The sequence below is a fragment of the Aegilops tauschii genome, chromosome 1 (genome assembly GCF_002575655.3).
Source record: "Aegilops tauschii subsp. strangulata cultivar AL8/78 chromosome 1, Aet v6.0, whole genome shotgun sequence".
Lineage (NCBI taxonomy): Eukaryota > Viridiplantae > Streptophyta > Magnoliopsida > Poales > Poaceae > Aegilops > Aegilops tauschii.
The window spans coordinates 67,026,343-67,038,547 of record NC_053035.3 but is presented as its reverse complement, the minus strand read 5'-3'; the positions used below and the strand labels follow the sequence as shown (position 1 = coordinate 67,038,547).

The 12,205-nt window shown below is 43.2% G+C and overlaps 1 protein-coding gene across 3 annotated transcripts; it reads left to right on the top strand.

The window, feature by feature from the left end:
* The first annotated feature begins 5,013 nt into the window (after nt 1-5,013).
* LOC109745540 (protein EMBRYO SAC DEVELOPMENT ARREST 30) lies at nt 5,014-10,904 on the top strand. Of its 3 annotated transcripts, none has more exons than XM_020304669.4 (11): nt 5,014-5,294; nt 5,753-5,927; nt 6,053-6,137; nt 6,766-6,833; nt 6,908-6,996; nt 7,112-7,355; nt 7,436-7,548; nt 7,942-8,032; nt 8,144-8,272; nt 8,935-9,488; nt 10,068-10,904. In XM_020304669.4, exons 2-11 carry the CDS (start codon nt 5,781-5,783, stop codon nt 10,501-10,503), a joined length of 1,956 nt encoding a protein of 651 aa, XP_020160258.1. In that variant the 5' UTR covers nt 5,014-5,294; nt 5,753-5,780; the 3' UTR covers nt 10,504-10,904. The 3 variants fall into 3 exon arrangements, with proteins under 3 accessions (XP_020160258.1, XP_020160259.1, XP_020160260.1); XM_020304670.4 differs by having other exon boundaries at nt 5,064-5,294; nt 5,750-5,927; XM_020304671.4 differs by having other exon boundaries at nt 5,102-5,290.
* The last annotated feature ends 1,301 nt before the right edge of the window (nt 10,905-12,205 follow it).

Genomic DNA, 12,205 nt, shown 5'->3' with positions numbered 1-12,205 from the left:
TGTCGAGATCCGATGATTTGTGGGTTTATGATCAAGATTATCTATGAACAATATTTGAATCTTCTCTGAATTCTTTTATGTATGATTGGTTATCTTTGCAAGTCTCTTCGAATTAGCAGTTTGGTTTGGCCTACTAGATTGATCTTTCTTGCAATGGGAGAAGTGCTTAGCTTTGGGTTCAATCTTGCGGTGCTCGATCCCAGTGACAGTAGGGGAAACGACACGTATTGTATTGTTGCCATCGAGGATAAAAAGATGGGGTTTATATCATATTGCATGAGTTTATCCCTCCACATCATGTCATCTTGCTTAAAGCGTTACTCCGTTCTTATGAACTTAATACTCTAGATGCATGCTGGATAGCGGTCGATGTGTGGAGTAATAGTAGTAGATGCAGGCAGGAGTCGATCTACTTGTCACGGACGTGATGCCTATATACCTGATCATACCTAGATATTCTCATAACTATACTCAATTCTATCAATTGCTCGACAGTAATTTGTTTACCCACCGTAATACTTATGCTATCTTAAGAGAAGCCACTAGTGAAACCTATGGCCCCCGGGTCTATTTTCCATCATATTAATCTCCCGTCAACAAGCTATTTTTATCTTTGTTTACTTTGCAGTCTTTACTTTTTATCTTTATCATAAAAATACCAAAAATATTATCTTATCATCTCTATCAGATCTCACTTTTGCAAGTGGTCGTGAAGGGATTAACAACCCCTTTATCGCGTTGGTTGCAAGGTTCTTATTTGTTTGTGTAGGTACGAGGGACTTGAGCGTGGCCTCCTACTGGATTGATACCTTGGTTCTCAAAAACTGAGGGAAATACTTACGCTACTTTCCTGCATCACCCTTTCCTCTTCAAGGGAAAACCAACGCAATGCTCAAGAGGTAGCAGTATACCACTCAAAATATTATTTATCTCTGTTTCAAAACTCGAGCTCTGGCACCTCTGCAAATCCCTGCTTCCCTCTGCGAAGGGCCTATCTATTTACGTTTATGTTGAGTCATCACCCTCTTATTAAAAAGCACTAGCTGGAGAGCACCGCTGTCATTTGCATGCATTGCTATTAATTTACATTGAGTATGACTGTGACTGGATCTCTTTTACCATGAATTACAATGTCTAGTCAGTCCTTGATCTTCAGGGGTGCTCTGCATTTATGTTTTGCGGTCTCAGAAAGGGCTAGCGAGATACATCTTGTTATATCATATTATGATTGTTTTGAGAAAGTGTTGTCATCCGAGATTTATTATTATTGCTCGCTAGTTGATTATGCCATTGATATGAGTAAATATAAGACCTAAATGTTATTGTGAATATGGTTAGTTCATAATCTTTGCTGAAAACTTGAATGCTGGCTGTACATATTTGCAACAACAAGATCAAACAGAGTTTGTAAAAGTTTTTCTTATCTCTTTCAGTTTGTCAACTGAATTGCTTGAGGGCAAGCAAAGGTTTAAGCTTGGGGGAGTTGATACGTCTCCAACGTATCTACTTTTCCAAACACTTTTGCCCTTATTTTGGACTCTAACTTGCATGATTTGAATGGAACTAACTCGGACTGACACTGTTTTCAGCAGAGCCATGGTGTTATTTTTGTGCAGAAATAAAAATTCTCGGAATGACCTGAAACTTCACGGAAAATATTTTTGGAATTAAAAAAAATACTGGCAAAAGAATCAGCACCAGGGGGCCCACACCCTGTCCACGAGGGTGCAGGGTGCGCCCACCCCCCGGGGCGCGCCCCTGCCTCGTGGGCCCCTTGAGGCTCCACCGACCTCAACTCCAACTCCATATATTCATGTTCGGGGAGATAAAAATCAGAGAGAAGGATTCATCGTGTTTTACGATACGTAGCCGCTGCCAAACCCTAATCTCTCTCGGGAGGGTTGATCTAGAGTCTGTTCGGGGCTCCAGAGAGGGGAATCCGTCGCCGTCGTCATCATCAACCTTCCTCCATCACCAATTTCATGATGCTCACCGCCGTGCGTGAGTAATTCCATCGTAAGCTTGCTGGACGGTGATGGGTTGGATGAGATTTACCATGTAATCGAGTTAGCTTTGGTAGGGTTTGATCCCTAGTATCCATTATGTTCTAAGATTGATGTTGCTATGACTTTGCTATGCTTAATGCTTGTCACTAGGGCCCGAGTGCCATGATTTCAAATCTGAACCTATTATTTCTTCATGAATATATGTGAGTTATTGATCCTATCTTGCAAGTCAATAGTCACCTACTATGTGTTATGATCCGGCAACCCCGAAGTGACAATAATCGGGACCACTCCCGGTGATGACCGTAGTTTGAGGAGTTCATGTATTCACTAAGTGTTAATGCTTTGGTCCGGTACTCTATTAAAAGGAGGCCTTAATATCCCTTAGTTTCCAATAGGACCCCGCTACCACGGGAGGGTAGGACAAAAGATGTCATGCAAGTTCTTTTCCATAAGCACGTATGACTATATTCGGAATACATGCCTACATTACATTGATGAACTTGAGCTAGTTCTGTGTCACCCTATGTTATAACTGTTGCATGAGGAATCGCGTCCGACATAATTATCCATCACTGATCCATTGCCTACGAGCTTTTCACATATTGATTTTTGCTTAGTTACTTTTCCGTGCCACTGTTACGATTACTACAAAACTGCTACTATTACTTTTGCCACCGTTACCGTTACTTCCATACTATTTTGCTACAGATATTAAGTCTGACAGGTGTGGTTGAATTGACAACTGAACTGCTAATACTTGAGAATATTCTCTGGCTCCCTTTGTGTCGAATCAATAAATTTGGGTTGAATACTCTACCCTCGAAAACTGTTGCGATTCCCTATACTTGTGGGTTATCACAGATATGTAGTGGCTCCCTCATTTCTTTACTTAAAAGGATGTGTTGTGTCCTTCGGTCTCAGCTTCTCAATATGGCAATGTATTGGCTCATGGTATAGGGTTCATTGTCCAGGGTTATGTTGAGGGAACACCACCGTTTGGGTAGGTTGGCCGTGCTCTACTACCAGAATGTGTGTGTGGGGGGGGGGAGGGAGGGGTTGGACAATCTTGTAGTTAGTAATACGGTCTGCATCCTCAACGGTGTAGGAACACACATTGTGTTGCCCATTTTATTATTAGAATTGATCGTGATGTGATACAGTTGAAGGGAGAAATATGAACAAGGGAATGTTTTTACAACGATCATTTGGGAATTAATGTTGTTTTCAAGATTAATTATAATTAACGAATTTTATGATGTTTCCAAGATTAATTGCAGTCAATGTAATCAATGATGTTTTCAACATTAATTGCAATTAATGTAATTATTATTGTTTTCAAACTATGGTGATGTGATGGATACATCATTGTAACGACGTGAGACGTTGGATACAAGTGGTTAAATGGTCGAGATTGTTTGGATTCATCCAACTCTTTTATAAGTGGTAGTAGATAAAACACACAACTCAACAAATGATCTCTTAATCCATCGGTGGAGTTCTAATTCCCTTTGATCCCACATAATTTCTACTAGCAAAAACAATTCACTGCAGCCAACAAGGACCGAGAATTTCATACACATAAAAAACAAAATAGAAACAACCAGGCAGTGCGTCAACTTCTTAGTCCGGCCTGCCTCGTGATCCAGTTAAAGTGTGTATTCAAATATGATAGTGCATCATGATTCCAACAAAAAACATTATAATCAAAACAGGGGATTGATGAAACCTGGGCAGCATCGAGAAGGTCGTCGAGCTTGGTGGGCGGCCGGCGTTGGTCTTCCCTCTCCTTGTGGTGGTGGGAGAGGGCGATGCTATTGGATTTGTGAGCCAGCTCAACGCCTTACTGCCGCTGGCACCTCCAAGGTTGAAGTACGGAGTACAACTGTGATGGTCATGCATCCCTAGCTCCTACGCCTCCTTCTCGATGAACATAGACACCACATCATCCATCCCCTGCTCGCATAGGCGTCCTGAGCAGCGTCACCAAGAATTGGATGGGGTTGGCGGCACTGAACCCTAGAGATGGGTGTCAGGAGCGAGAGGATAAGGGGTAGGGGTTCATCGAAGGATTGGGAAGGGACCTACGGTCTGAGCGCCATGATTCACAGGGGGCAGGGAAAACCGGGTAGGGCAGACTGTAAAAACCGTGTGTGCGGGAGAGAAGCATACGTGGAAGGGAGTCGGACAAAAGCAAGCAGAACGCGTTTCGTCCAGCAGGAAAGGGAACGATACGTATTTTTTAAGTAATAGAGATTATTTGAAGATTGCTCACCATGCCCACACGGTCAATATTTACATGGACATTGTTTGTAACCCGAGCTCTAATGCAAATGTTGATGGTGGACTCCTCGATAATAAGTAAATCACTAAACCTTGACAGTGTGAATCTATAATTAAAGCCCGCAAAACTCATGTACGGGCCAGGGAATGCCAACAATTAAGTGGTATCCTTTCCACAAGACCATTCAAGCAATCGTTACGGGCTAAATGGGAGCGACCAACATGTTGTACAACAACTAAGGTTGAAACTTCTACCGAGCCAATATAGAGTCATTACACATTAGCAATTATAGCGCTTATGCCCAAATTGATACTTATATCTCATCAAGTTCTCCTAACTCAATGAGCCCTATAATCGATATTGTACTTGTATATCTTAGAGCATCTCCAAACCGACTGAGCAAATTTGATTCCCTAAATATCCGTGTACGTGTTTGTATACAACACTGGCCTGTCCTCATATTCCGTCCGGACAACTACATCCCTCATATTCAAAACCTCATTTTCATGCAAATACAAGCAGGTAGATCATATAACACAGAACCAATTCATCAGTTCAACAATCCATACATAGACGATACACGAGCGAATCAAATTGTCTCCCTTGTTACTCTCTTTGATCTCCTAAGAAAAGCACTTGTTGCTTTCGGCAACATCATTGGGAATATATAGCAAAGGGAAAAAGAAAGGAAGGATGATGAATCGGATGAGAGATCAGGGCGCTGCCGTTCGATCCACTGACTGACCGGCCCCACCAGGCCACCCACCCTCCACGTGCTCCACCCCGACCAGAGCACGCAGGTCGCCACCTCGCCGAGGAGAGAGACGGGGAGGGAGGCAGAGAGAGAGAGAGAGAGAGAGGAGAGCGCCCCACTTCACTCCACCTCTCCACTCCGCAGGTCGCCGCGCCGAGTGGCTCCTCCGAATCGGAGCCCTCCTGCTTCGCCTAACCCTAACTCTCCCGCCGCCGCCCGTCCGCCGTGGGGCGCCGCCGCAGGCAGGCAGGTACGGCATCCCGTTCCCCTCCGTATATATTGTACGTACCTGTGTACTCCTGCGGCGCGTGGGGATCTGGATCCCGACCACCCAGCCGCGGGCGCCCCGCGTTCGTGATGGATCCTTGCGGCCCTTCGCGGGGTCGCTCACGGTGCGGGGAGGCGACTGGTTCGATCGCGTGGGCGGGCTGCGTGAACGGGAGACGGGGGTTGCGCGTCTGGGGAGCTGCGGCGGGTGTTGATTGATCAGGGGTTTTCATCGTAGGGATACCTACTAATTATCGTTCAATGTAGGTTATGCGATAAGATCTGCCCCAGTCTCCGGATGAACATTTATCTTAAGATTAACTAGAGAACATACTCCTCAAATATGCGCCTTGCATTTCTGGTTCTGCTTGTAGCTTTTGGGGCATCTCAGATAGGCGTAGTTTACCTGCCCAAAACGCTGATATTGAATCCGTTCAGCAGGATTTGGAGCTGAGAGTAATGAAATAAGATGCTCCTCAAAAGCAAATTCAAGCTGGCCACGGCCGTCGGCATCATCTTGTCCATGCTGTCACTGCTGGTGCACCTTTTCCTTGCAAATTATTCTGCCGGGGGAATTAGTAAGTACAGCGTGGACAATGTTCTTCCATTTGGATCGGTAAGTCATTAGTATTACTTTCAAATGAATTCACAGTTCAGATGCTGATATTTAGATTCATCGTATCTTATGGAAAGAGTTGTTTTGGAGCTAATATCTTCTTTCCTCTTTCTTCATCATGGCAGAAGCCTCGACCCCGTAGGTTGTGGGGTCCATTGAGTACACTTGATCACCTACACCCTTATGCAAAACCTAGACAATTGTACCCTGGTAATTTGGCTCTCAACTTATAATTTGTTTGTAACTTCTATCCCTAGCTTAGTCATTCAGTTTGTTTATAAGAGCAAACAGCGCAACCTACCTTTTTGAGACATTGAATAGGCACACATACTTGATGCTTTTATTTACATCTTATTCTTGGATTCATTTTGATTGATTCAGCCCTCCCCTGTTTTCTGGCAACATTGTAATCACCACTCCCTAGTACTCCCTCCGTCCGAAAATACTTGTCATCAAAATGGATAAAAAGGGATGTATCTAGAACTAAAATATGCCTAGATACATCTCCTTTTATCCATTTTGATGACAAGTATTTCCGGACGGAGGGAGTATAATGTACTTGATCTTGGACTGCTTACTGATTAATGATTTTCCCCTCCATACTGCTGTGGATAAATATGCTTATATACCTCTTTTGCTTTGCTTTATTTGGAAGTTTGTCACATCATCTGTAATTACTGCAGAGCTTATAACATTTCAGGAAGTGTTTGGTTTATTAAACTGGTGTTATTTGTATATTCAGTATTTTTGTTAAAATATACCTTTATGAGTTATTTCTCCCAATTCAAACCCTCACGCTTGATCAATAGTCTGATTTGTTTGATACGCCATGTTACAGCTCCAGCTAAGGATAATGGTTTTATTTATGCAAAGATTTACGGTGGCTTTGAGAAGATACAGTCTTCAGTAAGTTTCCTAGTGCTAATTGCCATTTGTGTTGTCATTATGCTGTAGGAATATGACATATTTCTGTTTGTTAGATCTGTGATCTTGTCGCCGTTGCCAGGCTCTTAAATGCCACTCTTGTTATTCCTGAGATACAAGCGACAACTCGTGCAAGAGGCATCAGGTCACCTTCTCCTGCTTTTTGTATATTCAGCTTGCGGCTTTATCTATTACCTGTACGCTGTCTTATACTGACCACTAAATAATGCTCTACTTCTTTCCTTGTTTTGACTATGCAGTTCAAATTTCAAAAGTTTTTCGTATCTCTATGATGAAGAGCACTTCATTGCTGCACTTTCCGATGACGTGCCAATAGTGCGGGGTTTGCCAAAGGATCTTAGAGAGGCTAGAAAAAAGATCAAATTCCCGACAGTATCTCCTAAGAATACAGCCACTTCAGACTATTACACCACAGATGTCTTGCCCAGACTTGTCAAATCAAAAGTCCTTGGGATAATCGTTAATGGAGGTAAATGTCTCCAGGTATCCTCCAGGTCCCACTAACTCTTTTTCTCTTTTTTGTTTGTGGTACATCGTGGACTTAGAGTATGATGATTTCGCAGTCAATTCTTCCTGCAAGCTTGGAGGAACTTCAGAGACTTAGGTGCAGGGTAGCTTTCCATGCTCTCAAGTTCCGTCCAGAAATTCGGTCTCTCGGTAGCCAAATAGTAGGAAGGTGATGCTTTCTGTCTTTCTAATATTTGTACATGCTATGGTTCACCGTTCATATTTTGAATTATCTGTAGTTGCCAGTGGCCTGAGCCAATATATATTGTCTGGTTACATTGACTGTAACTCTCATCGTATTGCTGGGGCACTTTCGAAGCCTTTAACAAAGCTTCAATTTGCTAGTTGTCTTGCTTATAATTTACTAAGAAAATGCGATGTTACTTTTACATTCTGGAATATTTGGTTGCACTAGGGAGTTTTCGGTTGCTCACTCTAGATGTTGGGTGATATACATATGTAAAATTGAAAATTATACCCTTTAAACTTCCCCAGTTTAATATGAATCTGCTATTTTGATTTGCTTTTGCTGTTCTCTCATAGTTCTTGTATATTTGTATAGGTTGCGAGCATCTGGTCGTCCTTATCTGGCATATCATCCAGGATTGCTAAGAGATACTCTAGCTTTTCATGGTTGTGCTGAACTTTTCCAGGTTGGTGGAGCTAGAATGGTTTCTTTCTATTCTAATGTGAAGGTTGGACGGATTTCTGTTGAATATCTATCTATAGAATTTATGTGACTGGTTGTTACTTGATTTTTCTAGGACATCCATACAGAATTGATTCAGTATAGAAGGAATCAGATGATCAAACGAGGAACTGTGAAGGAACAACTAACTGTTGATTCAGTGTCCATAAAGAAAAATGGTTCATGTCCACTGATGCCAGAAGAGGTGAGGCTTGTTTCTAATGGTTTGCTAAAGTCAACTTTGTTGCTTATCTGGCGTTCAACTGTTCGTGATGCACATACTTGAGTAAAGTTTCATCTGCTTAATAAAAATATGTAATAATGCTTCCAGCTTTCGTGTGTAGCTTGCAAAACATATCATTGATTGACATTGGAAATCTTAGGGTGTCAAAACGCGATCAACATAGTGAGATAGTTATACTGCTAGTTATTGGTCGTCTTCCCCATGTTTTATGTACACTTGGTGACCTTAGGTTGGTTTTATATACACTTCATGTTTAAACCTTTGCGTGGGAACTGTAAAGCTCAAAGAATTGAGCTTCAGCTGTGAAAAATGAGATACTACAAACCTTATTCACATGCATATAGGTATGCCAGCATATATAGGGGCATGGCATGCACATTCAGAAAAAGAAGAGAAACAAAATGTAGTCATGCATTATACTTTGGGGCCTTCTAATCTTCAGTTCAAAGTGGCATTATTTGAGAACACTTCAATGAATCATTGTTCTTTTCATAGAACACAATTAGGATTGCGCCTTGTTTCTCTTCCATGAAATTATGGGAACATGGTTTGCTTATTACCGTGTTTAACTCGTAATAGATGCTTACTTCCAAGCTTATGGTGCAAACTATTTGTACTTACAGGTTGGACTTCTACTCCAAGCATTAGGTTATCCATCAACTACAATAATATACTTGGCTGGTTCGGAAACTTTTGGTGGGCAAAGAATACTCATTCCTCTACGAGCTATGTATGCCAACTTAGTTGATCGCACTTCCTTGTGTAGTCAGAGGGAGCTATCTGATTTAGCTGGCCCAGAGTCTCCTCTCTCCTCTGATTTGCCGCATCCTCCACCTCCCAAGAGCGAGAAGGAACTCATTGAGGAATGGAAAAAAGCAGGGCCTCGTCCGAGGCCGCTGCCTCCACCTCCTGCAAGACCATTTTATGCCCATGAGAAGGAAGGGTGGTATGGGTGGATTGGTGAGAATGACACGGAACCTGATCCATCGCCCATTGAATTTAGGAGGCAAGCTCACCGATTGCTCTGGGACGCGCTTGATTATTTTGTTTCTGTTCAAGCTGATGCATTCTTCCCTGGGTTTCACAATGACGGGAGTGGTTGGCCAGACTACTCAAGTTTGATTATGGGGCACCGGTTATACCAAACCCCATCTGGTATAACCTATAGGCCTGACAGGTATAACACCATTATTATCAGTACTATTGACTTCGTACAGTTTGCTTATAACTTAAGAATAATTGTTCTTTTAGAAAAATTGAACCTTTTTTGTTTCGAAAAACATTGCTGGCATATGTGCAGTCGTAAAGTAGTTTTCAGGATGCAGGAGGTGAATAACCCATTAAATTTTGCTCCAAGCAAAAGCCATGTACATATATAGGTGGTGTTCAAATGCATCTTTTGACAGTCTAGATAGCTTAATGTCAGGATGTAGGTGGATAAGATATTAGATTTTGCGCCAAGCAAAAGCTATGTACATATGACTGGCTAGGCCACTTGAGAATTTAGTACATGTATAGGTGGTGTTCAAAAACATCTTTTATTCTTTTGACAATCTAGATTGCTTAATGTCGGGATGTAGGTAGATTACACATTAGGTTTTGCGCCAAGCAAAAGCTATGTACAGACTAGCTAGGCCACTTGAGAATTTAGTAGCATATCTAGGTGGTGTTCAAAAGCATCGTTCGCCAATGTAGATTGTTCACTGATATGTAATTTCGCACATGATGACTGATTCCCTTATTTTCATATGAACAGAAAGACTGTTGCTACACTGTTTGAAAATGTCAGCGATCATCTGTATCATCCACCACGGAATTGGACAATGGCTGCACGTCAGCATCTCAATAACAGTGCACGCATAGAGGGCATCAAAATGTCAGCTACGATGTCAAAACCTGCATCTTTTCTTGCACACCCGTTACCGGAGTGCTCTTGCAGAACGGCGAAGTCACCTGTTGTCCAACCGGTGAAAGATAAGCATGGTGCGCTCCTTTTTGGAGGTGAAGAAGACTGCCCTGATTGGATGGTTCGCACCCTGGCACTCGTGCCTACCAAGAATAATGAACCTCAAAGTGAGGATTACGAGGGTGAGTTGCCCGAAGATGATCCTAGCCAAGACACACAGCAGGAATCTGATAGAAGCGACACGAATAAATCCGAGCAAGATGAGGAGATGGACCCCGATGATTGAAAATATGTGGAGATGGAGCTTACCCATTATGCACTATGAGGTCCAGATTAGTCGAGCAACTACCAGCTCCAGATTACGTAAGCAAGATCAGCGTACATTTCGATGATCTACTTGGCCAGAGGGCACTTGCTTATACTGACACATCATGGAAGCGTCCAGGCATGACAGGAATGCCGTTGACCTTGGATGCTTGCCTGGATTATCTTCGGTATACGACCTCGATACAGAAACTAACACTTAGGTTCTTTTATTTCTACATTCCTTTCATTTTTGCTCTTTTGCGGGTACAACCTGAAGAAATTGTTTCTGTAGAAATGTCTAACAACAAGGATGGAAACATTAATTTTTGGCGAGCTTGGTTTCTAAGAGCTTCTGTAAAGGACTTCTATTTTGCTCTATAACTGCTGGATCTTGCATTGCGGTGTATGTAGGTGGACACACTCAACTCATGACACAGGTGAAAACTCTGGCAGGTAATTCATGATGACAGTGGCTACTGTACTTTATAGATTATGCGTTATGTGTGCTTGTTTTGGCATAGTGTGGGACTTCCATTAAATCATTCAATTTGTATGAATCAAATGTTTCTATACCATCATTTCTCTTGCGGTACTTATATCGGCTCAGTTTGCCCATGATGCGTATGTGAAAACATCAAAACAATGTTGCAAGAGTGGACTTTTACATTTCCGCAATAGTCTACTTCCTGGGAGCAAGCTATCTGTTGGCCGCTGGCCATGTAATCGTTGGGTGCCCACTGCTGTCTTCGCTGGAGGGGCAAGTGCTGTTGTTGTTATGCTTTCCAAGGCCTGTTGGTTACCGTCTGTCTGTATGTCCTAGAGATGTTCTGGGCATTGTTGTTGCTGCTAGGACTGCTTCTGTTGAATGGCCAGGCTCCAGGGTACTTTTGGTTACATAATGTTAGAACAACCGATTAATCTCCTGGGTTGGAATGTGAGGGGGCTAAACTGCCCGGATCGCAACTATACGGTCAATGCCACGATCGCCTCCTTGTCTTGTAATGTAGTATGCCTTCAAGGGACAAAGCTCGACAATGTCGATCAGTTTGCGGCAAACTTTTTAGGAGGGTAGAGGCTGTGCAGCTTCGCGCAAAGACCGACAAATGGTACTGGGTGTGTGTGGGGCAGGGGGGTTGCTGCTCTAGGATGATTTTGTTGACGTGTCCAACATCACCTTCACAATGTACTGCCTCTTCCCCATGGTCCGGGTGAGAGGGACCGGGTGAGAGGGACCGATGTGCTCTTCAAGCTCTCCGCCATGACCTGGGGTGCAAAGACGCTTTCTTTGCCGAGCTCCTAAGCCAAAGCTGCGGTTTGGTTCTCCTCTGGCGACTTCGTCCCCAGAGTATTGCGAGTCCGATTGATCAATCCCTTCGATCGTCCCACCCTTCCCCTATCTCCAGCTGTTCCAGCAGGAGCCCTAAAGCTTCCTCCTGGCTTTGGACTAGCGGGAGCCGGGTCTGATCGTAGGTGTCAGGACAGATGGATAAAGAGGCAGCCAACCCTACAAGGAGATCATCCCATAGAGAGGAGGTGGAAGAACTTCTTGGAAGGCTTGAGCTCCATGAGGATGATGGGGATGAGTTCGTTTGGGAGGATGAGGAGAATCTACCGAAGGTTCATGCTAAGTGGCTTGCGATTGCTAGGGTTCACACAACAAAGAGTTTTAGTCCTTCCGCGCT

Excerpts from the sequence above, each read along its gene's own strand:
- LOC109745540 (XM_020304669.4), top strand. The coding sequence starts at position 5,781 with ATGCTCCTCAAAAGCAAATTCAAGCTGGCCACGGCCGTCGGCATCATC. Across the intron at positions 5,928-6,052 it reads ATGTTCTTCCATTTGGATCG|AAGCCTCGACCCCGTAGGTT; the intron begins GTAAGTCATTAG and ends TCATCATGGCAG. Across the intron at positions 8,273-8,934 it reads GTCCACTGATGCCAGAAGAG|GTTGGACTTCTACTCCAAGC; the intron begins GTGAGGCTTGTT and ends TTGTACTTACAG.